This window comes from Xenopus tropicalis, chromosome 6 (genome assembly GCF_000004195.4).
Source record: "Xenopus tropicalis strain Nigerian chromosome 6, UCB_Xtro_10.0, whole genome shotgun sequence".
NCBI classification, from domain to species: Eukaryota; Metazoa; Chordata; class Amphibia; order Anura; family Pipidae; genus Xenopus; species Xenopus tropicalis.
Window position 1 is genome coordinate 131,579,347 of NC_030682.2, and position 23,294 is coordinate 131,602,640.

Sequence of the window (23,294 nt, forward strand, 5' to 3'; positions counted from 1 at the left end):
ATGGTATAAAAAACGCATTAAAAATGGCATTTGCATCCAATTCATTTGCCGTATCCCTTGGTGATATCAGTTGCATCAACTGAAAACCAACATGTTTGGACTGAGCAGAATTCCAGGGTCTCCTAGCATCAGCTGCAGGGCCATATTTATATATAGGCACCCGAGGTCCTGTGCCTGGGGCGACAGCTTTTGGGGATAGCCCTGGGGTGCCTATATAAAAGATTTTCTTTTTAAAAAAGATAATTGAAAATAACCCCCCGCCCGTTGAGCTTCTGCTGAAATCCAGTGCCGGAGCTGGGTAGGGGGTTTGCTATGTGCTGGGGCCAGTGTGACATCACTCAGCCGGAAGTGATGTCACATTGAGGATGATGTCACGCATCTGGGAGCGTATTTAGGTCCGGTGCCTAGAGGAGATCTAGATACCTAGTGGGTGCGTATAATTCATCAGAGCGGGCTTAAGGGGTGTTTGTCGCAAGTTGCACGTTGGGGCACAAGTACCTTTCTGAATTGTGTTAATGTGCCCTCAGTGTTGTTAATGCTTTGCATTTGAGTGTGTAAGTGAGCCCTCTTATGCGGTCATTCAACATTACCAGCGCTGCGGAATATGTTGGTGCTTTATAAATAAATGTTAATAATAAAATAATAATACCATGAGGTACTCTGGCCAACATGGAATGTGATAATAGGAGGGTGAGATCCCTGCAGCAGCAGCCGCATCCTTCCCACGTGCACTAATGAATGTGCAGAAAAGCCCCTGGCAGGAGCATGTCAGCCCCTCACAGCACAGGGAGCTCCCAGCCGCCCCTCCCTCCCTCTCGATAGGCACTGTGACTCCAGCACAAAGAGCTGCGGCTGCTGCATCATTGCCATGCACACAGCACAGGATCCCAGGTCGCTCACAGACGTCAGCAGTGTGTGCTGAGCCCTAGCCCACCTCTCCGGCACACACAGATGGGGGCAGCTTCCCTGGGACAAACCTGGGCATGGGGGCAAGCTGGGAATATTTAGGGCTGTGCAGGGGATGGAATCATCATTGCTAGGGAATCTGCAGGAAGACCAGCAGTAATACAGCAGCAGCTTTTGCTTCTCCATCCAGGCATTCTTGAGGGGGGACCTTCCAGCCTGGCTGCTTGCACTCAACATGTGCCCAGGATTCTGATTCTATTGAGATCTGTGTTACCTTCTGTGCATCCAGCCCTCTTCTTCTAGGGGGTCTGGTCTGAATCCTGATCCCTCCCTCATTTCATATTAATTCGACTCCAGGAGTGCCTTGATCCACACAGCTGCTGTATCAGAGAGGAGACTATGGGCTGTGGGGGGAGCAGGGCTGATGCCATTGAGCCCCGTTACTATGAAAGCTGGACTAGAGAGACAGAGTCTACTTGGCTGACTAGTACGGACACTGAGAACCCCCAGGTTGGCTTGGGACACCCCTGTCAGGAGGAACATGGTACAACAGAATCTGGAATGCGAGACAAGAGAGGTTCTATCCATCCTGGTGAGACAAGTCACAATGGCAACCTATGCTCATCCAATCATCCTTACTTATCCCACAAATCCATGTCTTCTTAACTGTTCTGTTGGGTCCAAAATGTCCAGGTCAATGTGGTCAACCAACTTCATTAGACAACATCACTTCCACATTCATCTCTTCTTCATCATCATGATACACCTGCCAACTGTACCATTCAACTGCCTTTCTATAGACAATAACTGGGAATTGGCCAGAGGTGGAACTCATACTGTGTGTGCCAACTTGTTTACCTTTACAAGCAATAATATTTGTTCATCTGTGACCCCCTGAATGATTAGGATTTGTTATTAAGATGACTGATGTTCAACCTGTGAGCTCTCTCTTTAAACTGGACATCCTTCCCATTATTAATCTTGATCACCATGGCAGCCCTCCTGTAGTTAAAGAACTTTAACTCCCATCACGCCCATTTAATAACAAGGCACCACTGATAGACAGAGGCTGTCAGAGATGCTGAAAGTTGTAGTTAAACAAAAACTTGAGGGTCTCAAGGTTGACATCCCTTCTCCGGATAATGTATACCCATTGTACCCCTTGGTGATTATACCTGAATATGTTTGACTACCTCTGCGTACCTTAGTTATGCAACACAAGAGTATGGAATGGCTGCTGTTAGAAAAGTTACACTTTAATTTTGGCAAAAACCTCTGTTAAATGATTTTCGATTGGTCTGGTTCCAGCAGGCATATGTTCTGCTTGGCGAGTGAGTCATATTGCTGTAGTAGGTATAAAATGGATTTAACTGATAAAGACGTTGAAGGGTGTGAACTGATAAATATGCAGCACTTCTGCCATCCAGATGGTACTAAATCCCTTCTCTCTCCCCAACTATAGCGAGGTCACCCCCAGAATGGCCGGCTCCCCAATACTAATGCTGAAATGCATGCAGAGTTGTGCAGTGGGGCTGGGGCTCCTATAACTGGCAACTTGACTTCCAGTCCTCTGCTCTCTGGTGGCTATTGAACATGTGCATTGTAGCCGATACATTCCTTGTTGTTCCCATAGTCTATTGGAAGGCAAGTCTGTATTTACAGCATTGGTACAGGGGAGTAGGGCAGTTCTCAGGGGAATCCATGCTATGGTTGGGTAAAATAATTTGGTGCCACTGCCAGGACCCCTGGTTAATGTTTGTTTATCATTCATAACCAATGGTCCAGGGTGGGTCTACTTGATCCCTTTTAGTCAGAAATATATATACTAAAGGCAGTAGCGTAACTATAGAGGAAACAGAACCCATGGCTGCACGGGGCCGGGACAGTGGGGTCTGCTTCTTCTACAGCAGTAAAAAACTCGCTCCACCCCAGCCGCTCTGTGCGAGGGAAGATACAGGTTGAAGAAGATGCCAGCAGGGGGTGAGAATCGGGCTGGTGGGGGGTTAGAAATGAGCAATCAGTGGGCCTGGTAGGGAGCTCTGTGTGCTGGGCCACTCCAAAGATTGTTTTGCTGGGGGGCTCTGCTCACACTAGTTACACCACTGACTAAAGGGCTCATTTACTATTGCAGCTGCAAGTAGTTTCACCTAAAAGTGGACGCAATCATTGCACATTTTGATGCCTTTCCCACCCAGTCTGATGAATAAAGCTTAAGTGTGCCTAAATGTGGCCGTGATTCCATGGAATTTGTACTTTGCCCACTGTGTTTTGGTTTGTAAATAAGCCCTTAAGTGTCAATTTTTGGGTCATTAAGGGAATTCCCTGACTTTCTCTGGGTCCCTTGAGAAAAACGCTAGGAGTCCCTGATTTAGGGAATGTTCACATTACAGAATAAAATCTCAATGTAGTTGGTCTGTCAGTGGGGTAAAATCAGATGCAACTGCGCAGACCACTCCAGGGAACCACATATGCATCCAGGTGACAGTATAGACTTAAGGAGGGTCAGGAATCAGGATTCCTTTTGATATGATTTGGAATGTGTTGGAGTTATTGTCCTGTATGACAGTCAAGCATGGAGGCTTATTGTATACATACAACCTGCCTTCTGAGTGTATATATATTTATACAAGTGATTGGGATTTGCAGTGCTGTTAGTCTCAGTTGGAGAACCACTTATAGACTCAAGGAACAGCACTAGTGGTAATAAATAGATTGTGCTATTATATTGATGACATATTTCAACTCTGATAGAGCCAAACTGTGTGGAACTCTCTGCCCTGGTGCCCCATCTGAGATAATTCCATCACAACATAAACCGAAGAAGGTTAACTTCTAAATGTGGCCCCTTACATCTGAGTTCTGACTACCAAAGCTACCACTTTTTTTCACACAGCGAGCTGTCTATTTATATCTATAATTGGGTTCTTTAGCCCCTTTATCAAAATATTACATAATTCTTATTTATTGACCCAAACTGCAGGGGCAGTACTAAAGCTCAGCTCATGGTTTGTACCCTGTTACCTTGTATGGAAGTGCATTCCACCACATGCTAACGAATGTAGTCATTGCTACCAGTGAGACTTCAGCATTTTGTTTCTAGAGACCTTTTTCCAGGGCAATCCGGTCATTTTAAATAGCCTTACAGAATCCAGAGACATATTGGGGCAAACAGTAAACACACAATGTATTATATCTTTCAAATATTGATACCGAGTCTTCCATTGTATCATGGCCAACAGTGATCTGGGTTTGCTTGTAGGAAAAGATCTGGGAAAATCATTAAAATGCTATTTTCCTATGTTACATTCATTCTGCTGCTTGGTAGGAAATATTTAGAACTTCTAGACAGCTGCCAATCTCACAAAAACAGCGGAGCCTTTACCAGTGGAACCAGAGAAGTGATCAGACAGAAATATGGCTATATTGTTAGGAAATATCATGCTCTTATTGCCTGCAATAAATACCTCCAAATAATTCATTAGCTTTGCCATTATCCACACTGCGCCTATGTGTATTTCCTTCTCTTATCCCCATTTTACTCTCTTCCCTGAGGCTTTTTAATATGTGTCTGTGTTTGAATAAAGAAAGACAATATATGCCTCTCACTTCATCTCTGCCAACAGATGGGATCTTTTGATTGGTTTCAGCCTACACCACTTTAAAATGATTGGCTGAAAAAAATACTAGGTTCTGTCAACAACCTGTCAAATTCTATTCATGATTATTTCTGCTATCCATTATAGCTAGCGTTCGACTGAAAGCTAGAATTCCTTACAATTCTAATCTGGTGTCAGTGTTAAAATAAGAGTCATTTGGAGCCTTATCCTAAAATTTTAATTATTTCCCCAATACCCTATAGCAGGGATCCCCAACCAGTGGCTCGGGGGCAACATGTTGCTCCCCAACCCCTTGGATGTTGCTCCCAGTGGCCTCAAAGCAGGTGCTTATTTTTTAATTTCTGCCTTGGAGGCAAGTTTTAGTTGCATAAAAACCATGAGTACTGCGAAACAGAGTCTTCTATAGGCTGCCAGTCCACATAGGGGCAACCACATAGCCAATCACAGCCCTTATTTGGCACCTCATGAACATTTTTCATGCTTGTGTTGCTCCCCAAGTCTTTTTACATTTGAGTGTGGCTTATGGGTAACAAAGTTGGGGATCCCTTCCCTATATGCTACAGCTTATGCGAGCAGAAATAAACTGCAGTATACAACATTCAATCAATATTTGTTATTTATTTTTTTCTTTTATAAAACTACTCTGCCAACATTATATATTATTTTCAGGCGAAATACAAATGTTATTTTTTAATAATGTGTACATTTTATGATAGGGACCCCGGCTATTATTATCCAGCTCCTAGTGTTTCTCCAGAATGTTCTGTCTTATTGTTGGGCTTTCTCAATGGCTTATTCATGATAGTTATCAATTCATTTACTCATCTTGTTGCTGCCGGTTATCCACTTTCTTTTTTCTGCCCATAATTGTCTTTTTTTTAATAAATTGGGCTTTGTCATAAAATCTCCAAAATAGCTTCTGTCTTTGGTTATTTATGCTTCAAGAGGAAAGTCAGGCTTGATTTGGTCAAGGATCCATTTGTTTTACTAGTAACTAATGGTATTCTAGCAGAGATCTTAGGGTCATGTTTATAAATAATAAGAATTTGTGGCCCTAAAAAGAAGAGATCAGATGGCCCTGTTCTAGTTAGGAATCAGAGGGCTTCGCTGACAAATATTTAATGTAGGGATGCACCAAATCCATCAGGGTGGGTTCGGGGGTTCGTCCAAACCCAAAAATGTGGGTTTGGTGCATCCCTAATTTAAAACAAGGGTCAGCTCCTATAGAACATAAATCCAAGGGTCATTCTGATGAATCCTTAATGATAGGACCAGTTACTAGAAATCAGAGGGACCTGCTGCTGAATATTTAACAAGAGGGCTGGCCCCTAGATATCATAAATCTGAGGGCCATGCTGGTAAATATTTAACAAGAGGACCAGTTACTAGAAAGCAGAACGCAAAGGTACCTGCTTATAAATATTTAATAAAAGGGCCAGCCTCTAGAAAACACATATTGAAACTGCCTTTAGAATGCAGAGGCCCTGCTACTATAAATACAATAGAGGGAGGGGGGACTAGAGTTCTGAAGACTCTGTTAATAAAAGCTGAGAAATATTTTATATTTAGTGATATATTGTACTGTGCCTTTTTTTTTTCTTAGAGCTTTTGCATTGTTTTCCATATAAAACAATTTCTGGATTTATTGATCTCAAACTCTTTGACCCAAAGTGACATGTTTAAGTTGGTCAGTACTGTCTGGTAACTGGCTCTTTTTACCCCTTGGAAGGTGTATTGCAGGTCTTGTAGATCGTAAGCTCTTTTGGGCAGGGCTCTCTTTACCTCTTGTATCGGTTACTGATTGCTTTATATGTTACTCTGTATGTCCAATGTATGAAACCCACTTATTGTACAGCGCTGCGGGATATGTTGGTGCTTTATAAATCAATGTGAATAATAATTATAATGATGATGAATAAGCCAAACCCAGTGAATGCTGGATATAAAGCTTGACATATTACCAATGCGCATTGCGTTCAGTCTTCAGATATCCCACAAGAGCAAATACATACCTGCAGGAAATGCCCAGCGCAAGGATTCCTTTCCTCATTACGTGAATATTTCCCTTTGCTTGTGCTGTGCTCTTAGTGTCATTTACTTTCATCCTGCTTATAACTGGTGAAATATATCTGCGTGTCGCTTTTCATGCAACCGTCAGTCTGATTAGTCGAGGCATTAATGATGTATGGAGCTAAAAAATAAGAGCCGAGCTTGTGCGTGCTCATAACCATGTTTATTCTAATCCTGTCCAACTGTTTGACCTTAAGAGACAGGTTCATCAAGCCCTGAGGGCACCACGGGTACTTAAGCATTGCTGCAAATCATGATAGAGGGACACCAGTACAAGTCCAGTAATACACTTGATAAAGGGTATTGACCCGAAACATGTTGTGTTACCACTACCCACAATAAATGTTTTGCAGCAAACCTGCTGAAGCTTTTTTTCCTATTTTTTGGATTTCTACAAAGTCCAGTAATACAGTGGTAATGTTTTGAGTTAATACATAAAACAGGAAGGCAAATTGCAACAAAAGACCATAATCCATCATTTATGCACCTTGCACACTGGCTTCCTGGCATACTTGTGTGGCTTCTGAATTTCCTTAGCAATCCTCACATACATACCTTTGATTCTTACAGCAGAATGTGTGAATGGGGGTATTATTTAAATGCTCTGTGTTAGATTGAAAAGCATTCTCTGAGGGTGTCTGGGACTTACATAGAAGCTTATGAAACTTATATGTCATTCTAAGCCAAAACCGAATGTGTGAGTGAGCTGTGTATTCAACAATGGGTTGGATTGGATGAGCTTTGGGTATAAGGAAGGCATCATGTAAAAATTGTGTGGGCTAAGAGAGCCTTAACTGTGGCCAAACCCTATGTGTCTGGACCAGCGCTGTTACCAGTAGTTAAAGCAAAATGTAAATTTATTTTTCTGAACACAGAATAATTTGAAACATCTTAGATGGATTCATTTGGAGGCATAGGTCTTCACCATCAATGGGCACCTGGACCTCAAACTGGTATGGATTAGAGCAGCGATCCCTAAACACTGGCTTGTAAGCAAGATGCTGCTCACCACCCCCTTTAATGTTGCTCCCAGAGCCCTCAAAGTAGGAGCCCATTTTTACATTTCTGGCCCAGAGACACAGTTTTACTCCAAGCAGACATACTGTAGGCCAACAGTCCCCATGGGGCTACCAAATAGCCAATCACAGGCCTTATTTGGCATCCCCAAATAATTATTTTCATGCGTGTCTGGCTCACTAACACTATTTTTATTGTGGCTCACAAGTAAAAATGGTTGGGAATCCCTGGATTAGAGGCATTATATATTGTATCACCCTATTTAGTTTTTTTTCCAGAATGAGAAGGAAAGCCCAGAGTTTACATCTGCTTCTTGCATTCTTTAAAATAAATGCAATGCTCACTTTTATTAATGAATTCATAGATTGCTAAACCCCTTTATCCCTCATTACAAATCTGTATTTTGATGGCTTGCATGGCCTGAAAATATTTATACACTTTACGTTCCATTCTCCTGTAAGAATCCTCAGTAATACAAATTTCTTTATTCCCTTATTTGCTTCCTAACATGAGCTTGTTTTTAAAAAGATGCCAATTTAATAACCCTAAACAAATTATTTCTGATAAATGCATTTTCCAGGCCGCTTACCTGATTAGCAATCTAAGGATTCATTTTGCCTGTTTGCTCCAGAATCACTGCCTATCACCAGCCTCTAAAGAGACCCATTGCCAGTCAATACCCCCTTCGACTGATATCACAATGATGGGTGAGGTCAGCAGCAGAATGAAAGAAAATACTGTTTATATGCAGTGTCAGACTAGGACCCCAGGGACCCACCAGAAAACCTGAGACCCTAGGCCCACTCCTCAAACTATCTTTCCTCCTTTCCTCACTCTCTCTTTATTCTGCTAGTCTCTTTTATTTACATTCTAGCATCTATCCTTTCATCTATTTCTCCTCTTTCCCATTCAGAAATAGCAAATGACCTTCAAGTAGGCCAAATGGTCAGGAGCAGGAGGGCCCACTGACACCTGGGCCCACCGGGAGTTGTCCTGGTATCCTGGTGGGCCAGTCTGACACTGTTTATATGAAATAATTGTTCCTTGACAGAAATAATGTAGCTCAACGGCACAAGATAGGTCACAATGCACAGATTGGCTGATGGTTTGTTTTCTGCACGATTTCACAATAAGGATGGTTTTAGGGTTAGAGAAAGCATGTGCCCAATCCCTGACTTTTCATCAGCCAGTTTATTTGGAAAGGAAATTGTATCTTCCCTGTAGGGCAATAGGAATGGATAGTTGGCCTATGTAGTGTATTTTCCAAGGCTTCTGGGCATCCCTAGATGCTGAGCTAAATTTGTTTAACAATAAGTCTGTGTAAAGTCTCTGTCAGGACCAAAATGATGATCAAACTGACTGATATTATATTGGGGCTCACTTGGCTACCAGTTGGGCAGACTACAAACCCCATCAGCCAAGGGCAGTGAATGCAACCCTCTCATTTCAGATCTGCAGATCCCTTGGTCCAGGAGCCATATGATTGGGTCATCTTGATTTGACCAGCCACATAGGTAGATACATTGGGCAAGAGCTTTAAGTGCCCCCTTTGCTCTCATTTAAACAACACATGCATCCAGGGTCAAGCTGTCCAAAAAAACATCAATGGTCTTTCATAGGATACTTTCATATGTCCTTGGAAATATTATATTAATGTGGAGATCTAATTGTAAACGGCTGACCAAGTAATTTCCCACAATGCCACAATGCAACACAATTAACTGATGTCTGCTTGCGAGTTTCACCAATGCCCAGTGGCTATACTGGGCTATAAAGGAAGCAGACCCTGTGGTCACTTTATAGCTTTTCTCATTTTTATCTGAAAATAAGCCAATTGTGCTTGTACCTTGTGCTTGATTCTAACTAAGCTGTATGGATCCATTATTTTCTTTAGTGGCTCAAAGGGAATATTTTGTGAGAAGTCATAATTTAATAATAGAGGTTGGAGGTCTTAAAAATACAAACCCTAACAAATAAATACAGAAAACAACATTCTAAAGATTTGTTTCTCTGTTCTACATCTGGGCGGTTGTTTCCGATATGGCTGCTGAGATTCCATCTTATTTTTCTCTCCTAGTGTTAGAATTGCCAGAAGACAAAGGGGCAGAATCCCAAGCTGCTGTTCATAATGACACGTAGGGCTGCTCTTTATTCTAGTCAGGTCGAGCAGGCAGGAGGCCTTGGGAATTTCTCCATGACGCGGCTCACTGTAATTCAAGCTTTGCAGAGCTTTTCTTTTGTGTTTTATTTCAGGCACATTCCCTGGCAGACACAAGTAGGCATTACTGGAGCCATGGGCTTCACCTGATAAGACCTGATATTGACCTTGCTAAAGATCCTGGTTTGCGCATTCATTTGATCATGAAAAACAGAGACAAATAGATTTCACAGGGGAAAATGTAAGCTCTGGAGCAAAATTTTAAGAGGTGGTGTATAAAAGTTCTGTAAGTGGGGGATGGTACACTGCTAGCTGCTATCCCACAGCTACAGTCCCTTCCCAGAGGCTATTATCCCCCCACTGCTACTATAGGCACCATCTCTCCCTACTATACCTGCTATCCCACAGCCCCAGTCCCTTCCCAGAGGCTATTATCCCCCCACTGCTACTATAGGCACCATCTCTCCCTACTATACCTGCTATCCCACAGCCCCAGTCCCTTCCCAGAGGCTATTATCCCCACTGCTACTATAGGCACCATCTCTCCCTACTATACCTGCTATCCCACAGCCCCAGTCCCTTCCCAGAGGCTATTATCCCACTGCTACTATAGGCACCATCTCTCCCTACTATACCTGCTATCCCTCAGCCACAGTCCCTTCCCAGAGGCTATTATCCCCCCACTGCTACTATAGGCACAATCTCTCCCTACTATACCTGCTATCCCACAGCTACAGTCCCTTCCCAGAGGCTATTATCCCCCCACTGCTACTATAGGCACCATCTCTCCCTACTATACCTGCTATCCCACAGCCCCAGTCCCTTCCCAGAGGCTATTATCCCCCCACTGCTACTATAGGCACCATCTCTCCCTACTATACCTGCTATCCCACAGCCCCAGTCCCTTCCCAGAGGCTATTATCCCCCCCACTGCTACTATAGGCACCATCTCTCCCTACTATACCTGCTATCCCACAGCCCCAGTCAAGGGTTAGGTTAAGCAGAGACAGCAGGATAACTAGTACCTATGATAGGAATGGCTCTAGCAGGTTTAAGCAGTACAGACACAAGGTTGGGCAATGATCATGGCGGAGAGACCAGCAGGCACAGAGGTCCGGCAGTTTGCTCTTATGCTGCACATGCCTGACACATGCCTGAAAGCTTGCTGGTCCATGTGGCTTACACATAAAGAGTCATTTTTGACCTTGGGAGGCGCAATTGCAAGAGCGCTAAGGGCCACAAGGGCCCTACAGTCTGCATAGTCCCATACTCCTCCTGTCTGTAACTGACGCCCAGTTGAACCCGCTTTATTCATGGCAAAGGGCAGAAACCACTAATACTGCTTTTAGGGGTGACATTTATTTTAATGCCACCTTCTAAATCAATTAAATACCAGTGCATGAAAATCATTGCCCAGCGCTATACTGGCAGGGGACAATAGTCAGATTGATGTGCCCTAATAAAAGCTGTTTCACAGACACATGATTCTGATCACTTGGCTTTAATGGTTAAATCTACAGTCCCGCCAAACTCCCCAGTCACTTGCTAGCAGCCCGGGGTTATTAAGGGACATCTGTGTGTGACATGGAGCAGCACATAATGAAAATGAGATGTATGAATCCTGCCAAGGGGAGGCCATGACACCAATATGGAAAGAAATGTAAAATAAATTGAGATAGAGACAGAGCCAGAGGAGTACTTGTTTACATGACTGCAGCCCAGCATTACCGAGAACTCTTTATTTGTGGGGAAAATATTAATATTCTGCACTTGCCTCTTAATAAATACAGCTTATAATATATTGCTTGAGGCAGCTGTGTCAAACCGCAGGGACGCAGAAGGTGAAACACAGTGAAGCCAAGATATATATATATTGTGGAGGGCCAAGGACACTCTGTGCATAAAATATTGTAATATTTATGGGATTGTTTAAAAAATCAGGGACACTTATAATAAGTGCAAGTCATGGAACAGCACTGACTGCAAATAGATTGCATTTGAGTTACTATGTGCTCTGCATTGCGCTGATTCGGCAGCAACTACGCTTGCTGGTACATTTGTAAATGCCCCTATATAATAGGGTTGCCAACTAGCCTGTATTTTACCAAGCCAGCCAGTATGATACTTAATACCAGTGTTACTAATAGGGCTAGGGTTGCCACCTGGCAGGTATTGCACCAGCCTAACTTACAAGATACCAGCCAGGACTGGGGCCGGTATTACAAATTTTCCAGCAATGTACTTGCCGGTTAATATTTAATCAATAATATTCCTTCTTGGTCCCTCCTGAATTCCGCCTCTACTCCATCTCCATCCCTCCCCTACTTCCCCTCCATCCTGCCCATTACATCCCACCCTGCAGTTCCCTCCAGTTTTCCTGACAGCTTAGCAGCTCCGCCCTCTTTGCATCATAGCTCTGCCCATTTTTAGGCCCCACCTCTCTGCCTCCATGTTATTGGTTGGAAAAGGTGTCAGCCCTAAACAACAATGGCAATGGTTACTTGCTGAATGTATAGCAGCATACGGTCGGGGAAACATAACACCTATGTGCCATGCAGATTTAGTTCCAATAATGGTCATTTGTGCCTGTATTATTGGGAGTTTTATTCATGTCCTTTTTTATACTGCAAAATTTTGCCATGGTTTTGCACAAAAATTTGTCAATAGTGAAACATGGAATTTCACTGCAGATCTATGCCTAACAAAAAACAATTAGCTAGTCATTAACTGGGGCATGGCCTGGACTGGACTGGCAATCTGTGGGTTCTGGCAAATGCCAGAGGGGCTGCTGTAAGGTGCCATAGTCACTGTTTATTGGGCCAGTGGGAGGCCCAATAAACAGTCTTTTCTACCCTATTGTTTACTCTATTTTCTCTACCCTATTTTAGCATACCCCCCAACTGTCCCGCTTTTCGCGGGACAGTCCCGCTTTTTATGGCGCGTCCCGCTGTCCCGGATAGTTCCATGAATGTCCCGCATTGCACCATTTATCACAATGGTGGTAGCACAGCAAAATCCCAAATGCTTGGTCCTTACTGTGGGGATATCAACTGTCATTCATATGTGAAAGAATTATGTCATATTAAGATATACCCTTAAATTCCATATGCCTCCTCCTCCCCTGTGGATAGCAGAGCAACCCCCAGTACATAATTACACACCTTAGGGACCATTTAATGGCTATTTCCAACTGCTAACAAACTCCCACAACAAACCCCTGCCAGGTTCACCTCCCACAAGCAGCATAGGGCAAGCAGAGTATGGCACACACAGGCAGCACTCTGCCTGTCCTATGCTGCCTCTGTGTGCCATACTCTGCCTGCCCTACCCTGCCTGTATGTGCCATACTCTGCCTGCCCTACCCTGCCTGTATGTGCCATACTCTGCCTGCCCTACCCTTCCTGTGTGTGCCATACTCTGCCTGCCCTACCCTGCCTGTGTGTGCCATACTCTGCCTGCCCTACCCTGACTGTGTGTGCCATACTCTGCCTGCCCTACCCTGACTGTGTGTGCCATACTCTGCCTGCCCTACCCTTCCTGTGTGTGCCATACCCTCCCTGACCTATGCTGCCTGTGTGTGCCATACTCTGCCTACAGTACCTATGTCTGAGGTGTGAAGAAGTGAACAATGTGGGTGATTACTGCCTGAGCCTGAGGTGTGAACACTGCAGGGGGTGGACAATACAGAGATTAAAAGGTGTGAAAAACACAGGGGATTACATTTTTAAACAATACAGAGGGATTACAGCCTGAATCTGAGGTGAGAACCATGCAGGGGGCCAGTTAATCTCAGTACTGATACCATTTAATGCTTGCTCAACGGTAAGCCATCAAAGCAGCCAGACAGGTGGGGGGCCACACAGAGGGGGGTTGCGGGCCGCCAGTTGGACAGCACTGATCTATATAAAAGGAGTATTTTTTTAAAAAATGGGGTGTGGTAATTGGGGCGTGGCCACAAAAGGGGGCGTGGTCAAAAAAATTGCCACGCGCGCCAAATCTTTTTGTCCCTCTTTTCATTTTTCAAATGTTGGGAGGTATGTTTTAGGAAGGCACGCTGGGAGTTTATGCTGTGGCTCCGCAGCAGCTGTAGAGAAACAGAAGGAAGAATTTAGCAGTTTAATCATTCCTAGTGTGTGGTTTGGAAGAACTTATAAAGGTAGTGTTTGGGGAAAAATGTAGCAAAATGGCATTTTAGTTCCTCTTTAATAGGAAATAAGTTGGGCCCAGCTGCAAGTTTGTCTGCAATATTATTTCTCATTGGAGTTTTAGGCAGGATCAATCCAAGCCCATTAACTGAGCTGAATCAATACAGTGCGCCATCACTACCAGCAACCGTTATCAGAGTGGCATTAGGAATGCTTATCCCTGAGATAAGGGCCACGGGAAGCAGCTGGACCTGAAATAAATCAACAAATATGTCATGGCAGAGGTGCTTCTGGATCTATCATTGGTTCTGATATAAGTCCTAGGCAAATATATCACATATTTTGCACAGAGCAGGGGGAGAGTTGTCGGTGTAACACATTTGAAGGTTTCTTCAAAATTATTTGTGAATGTAACTGCAACAGTGTTTGTTTATCCCTTTCTGTTCTGTGGTTCTTACTCTTGAAATAATATAGCAGAAGTCAGCTCTCCACTAGGTCTGTTAATTAGCTGGCTTGGGCTACATTGCTTCAGGAGTCAGAGCCAACTGCTCAGAGCATATAAACATCCAGACAGACACTGATTTCAATAACATTTACAAATGACCCTCTGAGAATTGTGAAGGTTTAATGCATGTTGGGAAGTTGTAGCCCCTTCTAATAAACAAGAAAAGAAGAGGGGGCACAGAATTGCTCAGCCTCCATCTTTTTTGAATAAAGTACAGTTTGTGTTGCATGTGTAGATTCCAGTTAGAGCATTATTCAGAACCAATAACAACACAATTACAAGTAAATTCAGTACAGAACCTCAGAATCTCACACAGGCATGGAATTATTTGTATGTGCACAGAGGGAAATGCTTGCCATGTACATCTCAGCTTCTGTAAATGCTGCATTGTGAAGGAAACATGGCACTCAATGGCACGTTGGGCCGTCTATTCTGTTTTTCTGCTTTTCTGCCTTTGTCAATGAGGCCTGTACGTGAGATGGGTCTTAAAGGTGCCGAGAGAGAGTGCTGGGTCTGCGCTAAGAGCCGCAGCTTTTCAAAGCTTTAAAGACATCAGTGAGTGGGGTTATAGGGGCCAGATGCTGCTGTAGTGAACTGGGAAAAAGGGAATCTAGCGAGATGAACAGAGGGGGCAGGCAGAAACAGAAGCAGGGGAGAGGTAAGATGTTCGTGGTTCTATTCTCCCTCTATAATGTGTGTTATTATTATCTTATATTCATACAATGCCAGCATATTCTGAAGCACTTTGCCATTAGTATTGGTCTCTCTTACAGCCTTATCCCTATCACACACACTAGGGTTTGTTTTATCAGGAGCCAATGAACCTGCCTGTGTGTTTTTTGGAATGTGGGAGGAAACTGGAATACCCGGGGGAAACCAACCAAGACATCTGGAGAACATACAAACTCGTTGCAATTAGTGCCCTGGCTGGAATCGAACCTAGTACCCAGACTGCAACTCACATAATTAGAATAGCCAAACTGACTTGCTTGTTGCCATTTTATAGCTTAATCTACATTTCTTTTTTACATAATATAAAAAGTTTACATCTGTAATGGTCATAATTGTCACTCTCCCATAATTCCAGGGACTGTAAATTACGAGTCACCCTAATATTCAGTCCTTCCACAGGTTCGGACCCCCAGGGCCATCCTCACATGCCCAAAATAAAGATGTCCATCCATTTCCCCAGAGGCTGTTCCCAGTGGGATTCTGGGACATGTACAACTGTCCTTGTTATTGTTTTTATGTATTTTGTAAGAGTTGATATATAATGATATATAATTGGCAGAAGCCAATTAAATAGTGACCCTACTGACCAAATTGTCAAACCAATATAGGGACATACTGGGGGTAGGGTTGCCACCTTTTTCCTTTTAATACCAGCATTTATGAAATCCTAGTGGGGGATCATGGCGTCATTTGGGAGCTGGGGCTATGATGTAAGTGGTGGGAAAATGGGCAGTGAATGTGATTGGCAAATGGGTGGAGTGGGTGGTAAATGGGCGGGGCAGAGGTGGGCATGTGACTGTAAAGGCGGAGAAGTTGAAAAAATGGGGGGATTTATAGGGTATTACAAATTTACCAGCAAGTATTTTGCCAGTAAATTTGTAATACCGGTGCCAGCCCTAGATGGTTATTTACTAGCTACAACTGTACCCAGTTGCACATTTGGCACCCCAGGCCTGAGGGTGTTTGTTTCTGTCCCTTTATGGTATCCCATACTTGCTTAGAACATTGATTAAAAATTGTAGTAATCGGGAGATTTAATAGCGGTTCTTGATAATTACCTTTGTAAGACTTTGTAGAAGCTCCTTTTTCTTATCATTTGATTGGGATCTGATATTCCTAAAGGGGTCAGTTAAGGATGCTGGGAGTTACTTGCTATATCCTCAGATGACAGCACAAAGATGGTAACTCCTGATACAGCTAATTTCCAAGCAGTGAGATGCTGCATCTGTCGGATGTAGGTTCCGTACTTGGTGCCCTATCCATACGCCTGATTACTGTATCACAGAGCTGCCATGTAGTTATCACATTTCCCAGACGTCCTTTCAAGTCAAGTTCCTCTGTCTGCTTGTTTTCATCTACAGGACTCTCAGAACTCTCTAATACCAAGCAACAGCTTTCATGTCCTTCATGGTTTGATTTGTACTGATCTCCTCTGCCTGCATTTATACATTTATATGCTTAGAACTCAACTGAATGTCATTTGGGAACAAAATAGGCATTTTGCTTGATATTAGCATATTCTTATAGGCCCTGATTACTGGGGCCGTGACTGCAGCTACATACAGCAACAAATCTGCGCCCAATGACAAAGGGTCATTTCTATGTGACTTAATTGTCCTATAGGCAGGCCGAGACTGGCAGTTTGGAAGTTCTTGCAAATGCTACTGTAAACTGCCATAGACTAGTACTTTTTATTAGGCCTGTGGGGACCTGTTTTTTAATATCAGCCCAAAACATAGGTCCCAGTACAGACCACATCCTTAATTATTCTGTTCTAAAGGCCACACAGAAGCAGCAGGAAATGAAATATGATCATATATATATATATATATATATATATATATATATACAGTATAGTGAATGTAGGCTCCTGTCTAGGCACAGACAACAAGCGCAGAACTAATTGTGAGCATCTGTTGAATAGTTCTGATTGGCAACTGATTGTAAGAGAGCAACTGTAGGAGGATTACAATCACTGACAAGCACATAGGTAGCAGATTCAGTGATTACTAGGGGGCTCACAAATATGGAAGACATGGGGGGGGGAGGTTCCTAACTGATGCACAATTTAAAACGCTCCTGTGAAACAGTTTGTGCTTTTTGGAACCCTAAAGCATTTGCCGTGGGGCCCTTTAGTTTTTTATTGACACCACTGAACCGAGCAGAGCATCCACAGGAGATAATGGAAGTGAATAAATAGAAGAATTATGGCAGCATGATACTGTTTTGGGGGCTAAGGATGAAAGAATCTCTTGCCAGTGCCCAGCAAACATACCCCCAATATACTGCCTGTAACGGGGAATGTGAAAGTCTCTGGTTTAAATAATAAGAAACCACCACACTCACCATAACTCAATAATAAATCTTATCATTCGGGAAGAGACATTCATCTTCATTCCCAAGGGAATGAAGTCTTTTATCAGGTTCTTGGGGACTCACAACATTTCCCTGTATTGATGGCCTGAAATCGGCCAGGTATCGATCAGGCAGGTTTAAGAATTTAGTTGGATCAGGGACCACATTGGCTCATTGATGAGGTTCCCGAACCAACTGTGCCTATACCCCACGTTCTAATTCGATTGTTTGGCCACAGGGCAAAATGACCGAATTAGGCTGAATTAGCCTGATATCGCCCACCCGTAGGTGGGGATATTGGGAGAAGATCTGCTCGCTTTGCGATCTCGCCAAGCGAGCGGATCTTAGCGTGTATGGCCACCTTTACTTGCTAAAGGGACAAACAGCCCTTTCTCTATCTATTGTTTCATTGCCTATTAATGTGAGAAACCTGTATTTAAATGTAAAGAAACAGTATCAATTTAAACAAAGCAATCAGATCAAAGCAATGCATTCCTATACACGTGCCATGGAATTGCTTCTCCTCGTTTGTGCAGAGCAGATGGCACAGTCTTGTTACTGCGCTGGATATAAATGCCAGCTTTGTTGCAAAACACTCAGTAAAACAAGACACAGCCAGACGTACATTCAGGATAAATAACAAGTGCTGAATAAATGGGATTGTGTTAAATAAGCAAATTCTATTCTAAAAATGTATTTCAAACTCTGTTGTTTGATGTGCCAAAATTTACTGTATGTCAGTAGTTTAACATCCATATATCAGCTTCCTATTACCCTTCTGCTCCCAGACAGGCAAGGCAATATCTGGGTCCCGGCTGATAGTACAAAGGGGCTACTACAGCCATCACAGGGGTCCCTGACAATTTAGTTGAATGGAGCCCCGAGATTTAGTGTAGTGGAGACAAGCCTTGGCCCATCAGATGTGGGTACAGTACTGGGCCGGCTGTTAGTGGGATTATTGCAAGTATAGTTTCTCTAGTTTGGGAGGCAGTGGGTAACTATGGAGAAAGCAGACCCCAAGGCCCAGGGGACAGGGGGGCCTGGATTTCCTCTTCCTCTATAGGTGCTCTCCTTGCCGAAGTTATACACATCTGCTGATTAATATTTGTAGAGGGCGTTCATGACTTAACTGGGCCCCTCTATAGATTTTCATGCAGGGGGGCCCAGCGAATTCTTGGTATGCTTCTGTCGGGAAGACTATACAACAGGGTTAATTTATGACCAAAGCTAGTCGGTAGCGCTATATGGTTCCAACAGCGGCCAGGGAAAATAGTAGGCAGGAAGTAAACGTGGACAGTAGTTTGGCAAAGCTAATGGTTTATATCCCTGCTCCCCAATAACCTGCACCCTCTGAAAGCTGAAGACTGGTTAGGGATATAGATGCTATTATTGAACTTGAGTTGAACAGGGGGAACACTGTCCCTTTAAAACAAACCTTCTGTACCTTAAATCCCCTCGTCTGAGCTGTTTTTAGCTTAGCATACTGCAATATAGCTCATTAAATGGCAGCCTTTTAAAATGCTGGAATGTTAAATTAGTCATCTGTTGAAATAATGATAATTGTATGCAAATTCCACGAATCCCAATGAACAGAAGCTTTTATTTTAGAGCAATGTTTTAGATTTAGCTCACAGAACACGGTTGCATGTTTCGAATGTTTCTATACTACATGTGCATCTGGAACAATTTCTCAATTCTTGTGTAGTAGACTGATTAAAATTAATTGGTAATTAGTTGCTACTGGCAACAGCACGGCTGTAATTTATTAAATGAGCCCCGATAGCATGTAGCTGTCAGTGCCTACAGATGTTTTGTATGATGTAGTTGTATTCTTCTTTGAAATGTATTTGCCTTTTTAAAATGTATACTAACAATGCCCCCCCCAAAACACCTAGGGCAATGGATTGAGTAGAATCTGCCTGTCCTCTGTCTAAAGTCCCATTCCTAAACACAAGGGCTGGGGGGCAGAAGCAGATCATAGCTCTATATTAAATATAATGGCATTTTATATGAAATACTTGTAGGGGGTCCCTGTATAGCTTGTTTCAAAAAGATGACTTTCTCGTGGTATTTAATAAGTAATAAATGTTGTGCCAGTCCAGTTATTTTTCTGAGGCTAGTATTAACAGCTGTGCTGAAAGGTTTATCATGAACTATGCCTGTCTGGCAAGGGAAGGTAGCTGTGGGTATATCAGGAAAAGATGGTGCCGATAGAAGCAGTGGGATAATAGCCTCTGGGCAAGGACTGGGGCTGTGGGATAGCAGGTATAGTAGGGAGAGATGGTGCCTATAGTAGCAGTGGGATAATAGCCTCTGGGAAGGGACTGGGGCTGTGGGATAGCAGGTATAGTAGGGAGAGATGGTGCCTATAGTAGCAGTGGGATAATAGCCTCTGGGAAGGGACTGGGGCTGTGGGATAGCAGGTATAGTAGGGAGAGATGGTGCCTATAGTAGCAGTGGGGGATAATAGCATCTGGGAAGGGACTGTGGCTTTGGGATAGCAGGTATAGTAGGGAGAGATGGTGCCTATAGTAGCAGTGGGGGGATAATAGCCTCTGGGAAGGGACTGTGGCTGTGGAATAGCAGGTATAGTAGGGAGAGATGGTGCCTATAGTAGCAGTGGGTGGATAAAAGTATTTGGGAAGGGACTGTGGCTGTGGGATAGCAGGTATAGTAGGGAGAGATGGTGCCTATAGTAGCAGTGGGGGGATAATAGCCTCTGGGAAGGGACTGGGGCTGTGGGATAGCAGGTATAGTAGGGAGAGGTCTGTTGGGCCCCTTGCCCCTTAGTTACTCTTGTTATAGATTATGTACAGCCACATATGCACAGAACATATATATATATACAGTATATATATTATATATATCAATCCTTGCAGTGTCTGCACTCTAATGCAAGAAATTTTTATCTTGTGGGGTGCACAACCAAAATAGATTATTTAGCAGTAAATATTTCATGACCAGCACACCCTGTAAAATTATCACAAGTTTATTGCGAACATATTGTATAAAAAATCAGATGTTTTGGTCTTCAACAGGACGTCGGATTTTTTATACAATATGTTCGCAATAAACTTGTGATAATTTTACAGGGTGTGTGCCAGTCGTGAAATATTTACTGCTATATATATATATATATAAAGCATAGTTATGCTGCACTCAGTGTCAATCAAATGTAATGGCTATGGTGCTACCATGAGAGTAATCTTGAATAGACAAAAATAATTGGAGCACTCATGGGACTTAATAAATGGTGACAAAAAATCAAAAAAGGTTTTAGTTGACAATTCAGTCCCTCAGGGGAACCTGCCTTGTTTGTCTGAAGGACAGATCATTAAAACGCCAACTATACAAACCTTTTCTTATTTTATTTTACTATTTATAATATATAAATATATATAATAATTAGAAAATACACGTTACTGATATGTATGGTACCTTAGTGGGTACAGCAGGCAGGTAACTGGGTTACTGGTTACAGGTAACTGGGAACCGTGACATGTGATGAGCGCTGATCTCCCATGATGCAGTTCTTTCTCTGGCTTAAAGGCTCAGCAGAAATATTGATAATGTCTAATTTCGGTCTGTAATTTTATCTGATCAGGCTTAATTGCCCATGTTGTGCGCAGCTACTGATAGGATCACTTGTCTGGGAGGCTGAGTTCAGCATCTCTCTGCTCAATGAATATGCAACATTAGCTACAGTTTGCAATTATCTTTTCCCTGGTGGCTTTGTGTTAAATAGATGTTTGGTTTGGAATAAAAAGATATATCTCACATTATGGGTAGTGTATAAACTCACAGTCCCTCCCCCCCACGCTCCTGGTCACTTGGTTTTTCCCTATGTTTTTCAGAAAATATATTCTTGTCAACTTACAGTGGTTTTAGGAATTATTTGTGTTCAAAAATGTGTAACCGGTTAAAACAAATAAGGGAATAGTGAGAAAGAGCAAGATTCACCTAAAGTAAAAAGTAAAAGAAATCTATATGTTTCTCAGTTACTGGTGTTTACAGTTCTATAGAGAAATAATATCTAGTATAAATAAATTTAAAGCAACTGGACTTGTTTGGTAATCATTGAAGACGTTCCTGGATGAATGAAAATCTTCATAGACATTAGAGAAATAATGTTATACAGGGATGAGATTCCTTATCCAGAAAACCCTTTATCCAGAAGGGAAGGCCATTTCCCACAGACTCCATTTTAATCAAATTATCCACATTTCTAAAAATGATTTTCTTTTTTCTCTGTAATAAGAAAACGGTACCTTGTACAGATATGGAATCCCTTATCCGGAAACCTGTTATCCAGAAAGTTCCAAATTATGCGAAGGTCATCTCCCATAGACTCAATTTGAATTAAATAATTCAGATTTTCAGTACTTTACCCTATTCCTGTAAAAATGAGCTCTGATATTTGGGCTGAAAAACGTAACTTTTCCCATGTGAGTCAGTAGGAGGCAATAGGTAGTTGCCCACTGTCCCTCACATACAGTCAGGGGCATTTGCTGGGTGTCACTCTGTAACGTGGTGTCGAGTTGCTCCCCGTATACCTCGGCTTTACTTCAGTCCCACATTACTCCCTGGGTGATTGTAGTAACAACACACGAGTTTCAGTTGAACTCAGGAAGTTCTCTTGTCACACAATCTTCCCCAATGTCTCTTAACCAAAATTAGAAATCCCTACCTTCCCTACCTGCTCTCTAAGTCAGGGCTGCCGGACACCTTAACAAAGTTTCAGCACTGGGGGTCTACACTGCCTTGAGTTCCCAGGCCCTAGCCCCTCTCCTCTGGGTCCCTAATCTGTGGAGGTACAACCAGGACACTGGTCCCTTTCTCTCTCCTCACTCAGCTGCTCGACTACACAACCTACACCTACAACGAGCTCCGCCAAACTACCCTACCACCATTGGTGTACCTAGACCGCACCGCCCCCCCCCCCCCCCAAAAAAAAATATATTCAGAGAAGTCTGGTTTGTGATGCATGCACTACCCACCCCTCCTGTTCCCCATGAGCCAACCCCTCGTGTCCCCCCTCCCTGCCCTGCTAGCTCTCATGTGGGCGAGCAATGGGGAGGGGGGATTCTCTAAAGCTATGATCCTGTGGCTCAGGCTGGGTCTGCTTTCTCTATAGTCACACCACTGCCTGCTGTAATGTTGTTCCATTCCTCCCTGCATGAATGATACCTGTTTATTTTAATTTGCATTAGCAGCTTAGCACTGGCTGGAGTAATGGGAAAGCTTGGGATACAGGAAGTGGAAGTGAAGGGGAGGGACACACTGTGTGGAGAGAGCAGCCATGAATAAAGCTCTACCCTGCTATCTAAGATCTCCATGTGGGGTTTTCTAGTTCTGCTACACCCGTGTACCTGGTCATCACACCTACCACTAACTAACCTATCTAATGCTTCTCTCTAGTACCTCTCTGAGGTGGCAGGCCTTAGGCTTTCCAGCGTCATTCCTCTTATCTTCATATCAACCAAAAAAGAAGTTACCTCCTGATCTTTCCCTTATATAACCTTCCCCTGGGGGGGATTCCCCCTAGCAACCAATTATAAATAACAATACTTAACATAAATGATATTACTTCTCACAACTGCACCACAACATGAGCAAGGATGATGCCTGATAGAATAAGAGCTGTAGGCCCAGGCAGGCCCGGATTTGTGGCGAGGCCACAAAGGCCCGGGCCTAGGGCGGCAAACATTTAGGGGCGGCATGCCGCCCCGCCGCACCAAAGTTCTGCTCCCATACGGAGCAGCGGGGACCTCTCCCCGCTGCTCCGTATG

The 23,294-nt window shown here is 43.3% G+C and overlaps 1 protein-coding gene across 1 annotated transcript in view; it reads left to right on the forward strand.

The window, feature by feature from the left end:
- Positions 1-832: 832 nt before the first annotated feature.
- Positions 833-23,294, forward strand: part of baalc (BAALC, MAP3K1 and KLF4 binding) — a 30,112-nt gene continuing 7,650 nt past the window's right edge. The window contains exon 1 of the mRNA XM_002931535.4: positions 833-1,498. Within this exon, the coding sequence (XP_002931581.2) occupies positions 1,306-1,498 (193 nt within the window). The 5' untranslated portion in view covers positions 833-1,305. The remainder of the gene's footprint in view (positions 1,499-23,294) is intronic.